The sequence below is a fragment of the Amphiprion ocellaris genome, chromosome 21, assembly GCF_022539595.1.
Source record: "Amphiprion ocellaris isolate individual 3 ecotype Okinawa chromosome 21, ASM2253959v1, whole genome shotgun sequence".
NCBI lineage: Eukaryota > Metazoa > Chordata > Actinopteri > Pomacentridae > Amphiprion > Amphiprion ocellaris.
This window is the reverse complement of record NC_072786.1, coordinates 1,551,081-1,558,412: the sequence shown is the minus strand read 5'-3', so window position 1 is coordinate 1,558,412 and position 7,332 is coordinate 1,551,081. Positions and strand designations below refer to the sequence as shown.

General features: G+C 40.0%; 3 protein-coding genes across 3 annotated transcripts; all 3 read left to right on the top strand.

Moving 5' to 3' along the window:
• Positions 1–1,611: 1,611 nt before the first annotated feature.
• On the top strand, positions 1,612–2,252 carry LOC111586087 (histone H2A-like). The gene has a single exon (XM_035941771.2). It carries the CDS (start codon positions 1,738–1,740, stop codon positions 2,122–2,124), a length of 387 nt encoding a protein of 128 aa, XP_035797664.1. The 5' UTR covers positions 1,612–1,737; the 3' UTR covers positions 2,125–2,252.
• A 995-nt stretch (positions 2,253–3,247) lies between these two features.
• On the top strand, positions 3,248–3,764 carry LOC111586090 (histone H4). Its single transcript, XM_023295781.3, has one exon. The coding sequence runs from the start codon at positions 3,313–3,315 to the stop codon at positions 3,622–3,624; it is 312 nt and encodes a 103-aa protein (XP_023151549.1). The 5' UTR covers positions 3,248–3,312; the 3' UTR covers positions 3,625–3,764.
• Positions 3,765–3,824: 60 nt separating this feature from the next.
• LOC111586089 (histone H1-like) lies at positions 3,825–7,043 on the top strand. The gene has a single exon (XM_023295780.3). It carries the CDS (start codon positions 5,997–5,999, stop codon positions 6,774–6,776), a length of 780 nt encoding a protein of 259 aa, XP_023151548.2. The 5' UTR covers positions 3,825–5,996; the 3' UTR covers positions 6,777–7,043.
• Positions 7,044–7,332: the final 289 nt, after the last annotated feature.

The window sequence follows — 7,332 nt, the reverse complement described above, 5'->3', positions numbered from 1 at the left end:
AGATTTTTGGCTCATTTTAGGGTCTTGGGCTACTTTTAGACTGGTTTTGGGCTTCATTTGGACTGGATTTAGGCTGGTTTTGGTTTTGTAAGCTGACTTTCAGCTTATTCTGGACTGGTTTTGTTCTACTTTTGGAATAGCTTTAGGTTGAGTTAAAGTTTTGAACTGATATTAGGCTGGTTTGGAGGGTTGGACTGGTTTCTGACTGGTTTTGGGCTACTTTTAGCTTGGTCTCGGACTGTTGTTGGTGTTTGGACTGGTTTTTGGCTGATCTGTCAGATAGTTTTTGGGTTAAGAGTTTGGAGTAATTTTGTTGTTTTTAATTTGTTTGTTACTGGTTTTGGACGACTTTGGACTAGTTTTCAGACTGATGGATGTTGGACTGGTTTTATGCTGGGTTTGGGGTTTTTGATTGGCTCTTCTCTGATTTTTGGCTAAGTTTTAGACTGCTGTTGGACTGGTTTGGTGCTGGGTTAAGATTTTAAACTGGGTTTTGAACTGGTTTTAGTCTGAGTTTGGTTCTAGGTTTGGCTGGTTTTTGATTGGTTTATGGGTCAGATTAAGATTTTGAACTGATGTTTTGGTTGGTTTCGGGTTTTGGATTTGTTTCTTACGGATTCTGGACTAATTTAAGATCAGTTATGAGTTTTTAGCTAATTCTGCTCTGGTTTCAGGAGAGTTTTGAACTGGTCATAGGTTTTGAAGTGGTTTTCGGCAGATTGTAAACTCGTTTTAGGCAGGTTTTTGGGTTTTAGGCTTGTTTGCAACTTGTTTTTTGACTACTTTTAGACTGGTTTCAGGTCCTTTCAGTTTAAAACCATGTTTTGCTCTCTGACTAATTAAATAATGCAAACTTTTGTGACTGAAAGGTGTGATAGTTCCGAAGGCATTTTTTAAAAAATGGATCACAATTCAAACCATGTATGTTATATTATTTTATTTTAGATTTGTAATTAGCTAAGTTGCGTAGATCTGTTAAGACTAAAAGAAAATCTGAGAGTTTAGGGACAAAATTTGACAAGTGTAGAAATAAAAATGTTATTTGAAATTAGTTCTAAATGCAACCTAGACCAAATACAAGCCTTTCTTTGTGTGAAAATGTTTGCTGGTCACCTTGAGCTATAACACACGACAGATAGTTTTAAAATAAATGAATAAATAAAAATTATGAAGTGCTGAAGATGCAACCAAACATAACTTCTATTAAACTGGTCCCAAAGTCTTTATTCAACTTTTTTTAGTGATCAGGAAATGCTTGTTCTGTGGATTTACTCTGCATTTGCTGCACATAAAAACACAACTGTACACGTTTGTCAATTTTAAAATCATGACGACAAACTTCCCCAAAATGTGTGTTTTTTTTTTAGTTATTTATTTTTCTGTTTTTTTTAAATAGGAGCACTGATTTGATTAAATTAGTTTTAAAATATAATTCGATATTAAAATTTATTGTATTCATTAAATAAACAAAAAAATTTGTTTTCAGGTGCTGCTGTTTTTACGTTTCAGCCACGTCTTATTTTGTAAACCAAACAAACCCGCGGGACGGAAGTCGCGTAATATCTACAGTAACTTTACCAGTTCGTTCTGATTGGACGCTCGTGCTGCAGCTCAATCGGACCAATGAGCGAGCAGCTCGGAGCGGCGGTGTGAGCATGTAAGGAAGACTCCGCTGACGGTCGATGTTGTTCTTTACGACGCTGTCAACAGACTAAACAAACAAACAAATAAACGAACATGTCTGGAAGAGGAGGAAAGAGCGGGAAATCCAGAGCCAAGGCCAAGAGCCGCTCCTCCAGGGCCGGGCTCCAGTTCCCGGTGGGTCGTGTCCACAGGCTGCTGAGGAAGGGGAACTACGCCCGGCGTGTGGGTGCCGGAGCCCCCGTCTACCTGGCGGCGGTGCTGGAGTATCTGACCGCTGAGATCCTGGAGCTGGCTGGAAACGCCGCCAGAGACAACAAGAAGACCCGCATCATCCCCCGTCACCTGCAGCTGGCTGTCCGCAACGACGAGGAGCTCAACAAGCTGCTGGGCGGAGTGACCATCGCTCAGGGCGGCGTGCTGCCCAACATCCAGGCGGTGCTGCTGCCCAAGAAGACCGAGAAGGCCGGCAAGGCCAAGTAAACACCCGGAACCACAGCGACCCTCAACGGCTCTTTTAAGAGCCACACACCCTCACTGGAGAGTTCACTCCTTACTGTCACAATTTATATGTATTTATTTCATAAATAAATATTTCTGCTCTCACCTAAGTTTGACTATTTTAATCAGTTATTTGTAGTATGAAATGTATATACAGATATTTACAAATCTAGTAAAAAATATGTAAACAGAATGACAATGTAAATAAACAATACTATGTTATGTATATATAATACAAAATGTTTGTTTTACAAATATGGATGTTATTTTACTGTCAGTATTATTGGAAGGAGGTGTTTTACTTTATTTGTATTTAAAATATAAGAAAAACTGAAAATTAAAATAAATACAAGAAATAAAGACAGAGCAGCTGTGATGTGATTTTAAGTTTATATATTTGAAATAAAAAGGTTTTATTTGTTTTGCTGCTTCTAACATCCCCAGGATGAAAAGTGACGGCAGCGCTCGGTGGACGTGAAAGAGGACAGTCAGCCTGCCGCCAGTTTTCAAACCGCAGCAATTATTATTATTTATAATTTACTATCAATATATTATCATTTTAAGGTGTTTTTCTTTCTGTTTGTATGATAAGTATATGAAAAATAAAGTCTGATTTCCTGCAGTACTTCAAACTGAAAGTTGAAATAAATACACAAAAATAATATAAATGTAAATATTTATACTTTACAAATATTATTTACTATCAGTATTATTATCACTGGAAGGAGGTGTTTTCCTTTAATTTGTAAGAAAAGTATAAAAGATGTCAAATAGAATTTTTAAATAAATATAAGAAATAAAGGCAGCAGTTATTTACTATTTACTGTCAATATATTATCATTTTAAGGTGTTTTTTTTATTTGTATGAAAAGTATAAATATTTTTAAATAAATAAAAGAAATAAAGGCAGCAGCTGTAATGTGATTCCAAGTTAATTTTCATCTATTTTTTTTTTAATTATTAAAAATGTCAGACATTAGAGGATTTTTTTTTAGGCTTCTAACGTCTCCGGTTTGAAAAGTGGCGGCAGGCTGTCCTCTATCACGTCCGCCAACTAGAGCGGTGACGTCATGCGCTGGCTGCCTGTCTACAATCACGTCCGTCACGCGAGTGTAAAGCAGGTTGCTCTCAGCGGCTCCGACACCAGTTTCGACAGAAGCAAGCGACACGATGAGCGGAAGAGGCAAAGGAGGGAAAGGACTCGGGAAAGGAGGCGCCAAACGGCACCGGAAAGTTCTCCGGGATAACATCCAGGGAATCACCAAACCAGCCATCCGCCGTCTGGCTCGCCGCGGCGGAGTGAAGCGGATCTCCGGTCTGATCTACGAGGAGACTCGCGGTGTGTTGAAGGTGTTCCTGGAGAACGTCATCCGTGATGCCGTCACCTACACCGAGCACGCGAAGAGGAAGACGGTGACCGCCATGGATGTGGTGTACGCTCTGAAGAGGCAGGGCCGCACTCTGTACGGCTTCGGAGGTTAGACGGACCCCAACACCAAGCAACCAAACAAGCAACGGCTCTTTTAAGGGCCTCCACACTCCTGGACAGCAGGAATCCTGATGCTGAGTTATCACAGGCTGTCTGTGCGATAAAATACACTTAGTACGCATATTATATATATATATATATATATATATATATATATATATATATATATATATATATACTAGACTTTTGTTTATTCTGCTGCTTTGTGCTGTCTTTTTGCACACAACTACCAGATGTTGATTTAGATCAGTATTTGACTTTTTCAGGATTTTGAAATGGAGAAATTCTGAATTTCTTGGGATTTTAGGGATATTTACCACATTTGTAGCACAAATGTGTATTTACTTTCTACCATTTGTCATATTCCTGTTTAATGTTACTATAATGTTAATGACAAAAAACAATCCATCACACTATTAATTGTTATTCAACATAAAGCAGTGTTTATTAGATGCTTGCAGTGATATATTTAGACCCCAAAACGACAGTAAAAGTCCATTTTGTCTACTGATTAGATACTGAAGCAGTATTAATAACTCTTACATGAGTTTAAAGTGTTGATGACCATGCCAGTCTCTACTGATGGTTGGATGGCTGGAATAAGTTGAGATTAGTGAGAAACAAGCTGTAAAATGTATAAATTCATCATGTAAAGAGACCTTCATGATGCTGCCACCACCGTGCTTCACATCAGAAACACATTCATGGTAGATCTAACTTGTCTGGACAGAATTTAATTTGTTTAATTTCTTGGACAAAACAGACGGTGAAACTATTAATTTTATTAAAGGAGTTGATTATTATCAAAGTACTGTTAAATGTTGATATTCTTCATTGAAAGGAGCCACATTCTGGTTTGTAGTTGTATTCTGGCTCAATATAAAGTGGATTTAATTTGATGTGTTTGTGTAAAATCAATGAATGTATAGTCTAACAGGTAGAGTAGAGGTTTGAAGTAGGGAACTGTGTTGAATATAGAAATACAGCAGAAAGAGTCCAGTTCCTCCCACCATAAATACAGATAAATAAGCAAATTAAGATAAATCCTAAATGTCCTCTGTAAACAATGTGCAAATATTGTTTTATGTGTTCCAGATGAAATAAGAGTGTAATGTGAGAGTATGATAAATGTTGCTGCTCTCCATTCCAAGGTGGTTTGTAGTTGTACTCTGTGTGACATATTTAATGATATATCAGTAAATGAATGACAGCAGTGAGCAGGATGACAGCTGTTGAAGGACTTGGCGGCTCTGAAAAGAGCCGTTGTCGGTGCGTTGATCGTGTTCTGAGTCTAAGCTCTCTCTCCACGGATGCTAAGGACTTTTCCTGGATCATCAGCAACTAACTGAACACATGAGAAACACACAACATAACTTCAATGAAGTATTTTAATTCAACACTTATTTGTACTTCACATTATTCAACATAAACACAGTGTACAGAAAGCCTCTGTGCTGCTTCTATGTCAGTGAGACAACAATGAAAACATACTATACTTTCTATATTTCTATATTTCTACAGTGTATCTAAACACTATAGAAATCACTCAGTCTGGTTGTCTTTCTATTTATACTTTACATTATATGAGTAAAGGCTGGGAACCATCAGTAAAATGATACAAACAGAGAAGAAATATACTGACGTGTTGATAATAATGTACAGATTCTCGTATATGGACACAGTGTTGCTACACAAAGACAGTAAATACACGTTTTTATTGTATTTGTGTCCCAACAGAGTGAAATCCTGCAGTTTGTCAGTGTGTTGGAGTAAAGCTGGTTGTAAAAGCTGAATCATCTGCATGTGTGTGTGAGATTGTCTGAGCCGTTTTGCAGCAGGTGTGATCCAGGTGAGGTGTGATTGTGAGTCATCAAAGGTGAGTTGAATGAAAGTGAGGCGGTGAGTGTGTGACAGCAGCTAGCTGAGCCAGCAGCCTCCAGCAGCCTCCAGCAGCAGCTGTGTTTGCACACACCAAAATAATGGCACCACAAAGAAACACCATCGATCGGAGCGCCCCGTTTTCCCTCCACATCTGTCTACAGACGTGTGTTCTCGCTGCCAAAGCGCTTCGAGGAGGATCAAGTTGGATTTTAAAGCTTTTACGAGAGAAAAATGACGGAAAAGTGGCGGAGCGGAGCCTCGCTGGGCGGCGGATCGGGGAGGTTTGAAGGTTTCCTGAACAAACTCCAGAAACGTTCTGAGGTTTCTGGAGCGTTTTTATGAAGACAAAGTTCTCCGCTATCGGCCTGATTCGGCCGTGTGTTTTGTTTTGTCCTCCAGACGTGGATTTTGTCCGTTTTGGTGCGCAGAGAAAACACAGTGAGAGCGGAGAGCAGGCGGGGCGGGTTGAGTCTCCGCGGTTCTCATGGTGTGTTTATGTACCAGCGTGAGCTCGGAGATTTCACAGTCTGATCGGACTCTCTCTGACAGCAGCATGGCAGAAGTAGCTCCCGCTGAGACACCCGCCGCTCCGGCACCGGCGAAGAAGGCCCCCAGGAGGAGGTCCGGCACCGGGAAGGAGAAGAAGAAACAAATCTCCTGCCGGGAGCTGATCCTCAGGGCGGTGGTTGCATCCAAGGACCGCAAAGGTGTGTCCTTAAGCGGCCTGAAGAAGCAGCTGGTCGCCGCTGGATACGACGTGGAACACAACGCTGCTCGCATTAGAAGGACCATCAGGACCATGGTGGAGGCAGGTCTTCTCACCCAGACCAAAGGAACCGGAGCTTCTGGATCCTTCAAGGCCGGTAAGGTAGCTGAGAAGAAGCCCAAGAAGGAGGAGAAGAAAGCCGCTAAGCCCCAAGTCAAGAAAGCGCCAGGAACCAAAGGCAGTAGGCCAGCAGGTAGGAGGCCAGCAGCCAGGAAGCCCAAAGCCGGTGGATCCCTGAAGAAGGAGGCCAAGAAAGGCGCTAAGAGAGCAGCTGGGAAGAAAACAACAACAACCCCCAAGAAACAAACCCCCAAGAAATCCTCGCTCAACAAGTCCACTCCTAAGAAGGTGAAGCCCCCAGCAGCTAAATCCAAGTCCACACCCAAATCCAAACCTGTCAAGAAACCTGCAGCCAAGAAACCTGCAGCCAAGAAACCTGCAGTCAAGAAACCTGCAGTCAAGAAACCTGCTGCCAAGAAACCTGCAGCCAAGAAGTAAACGATCGACTTTACTTCTTACACAAAAAGGCTCTTTTAAGAGCCACCCACATCTCTGAGGAGCAAAACCACTGCTCTGATTACAGCTGCTGCTTCTGCTGTTTAGTACTCAGTTCCTCAAAGTTTACCTGAAAACTCAGCTTTTCTTAATGTCTGCATACATTTATTAGATTTTATACTGCTTGCAGAGAAAGGTTTTGTACTGAAGAACAAACATGTTAATTTTTTCTATTTGTACAATAAAATATAAATGTTCTGTTTAAACTTCTTTTTTGTATGTTTTATTATTATTTTCTATTTTAATGTAATATAAAGTCTAAATATACCACTACTTCCATCCATATTCATCCATAAATTGACCCAAAACTACTATGCAGCTGAACATTTCAATAAAAATCCATAAATTCATTGATTTGAAGCTTGAAATGAAGCTTTATTTCTATAATATTAATGTAAGCTCTGAGCTGTGCACATTTATTAAAGGAATATTTTCATTTTTTATTTTATTGTCATGTCTTCTTTTATTTATCCATTAGTATAATCTATTTTTTTAAAAT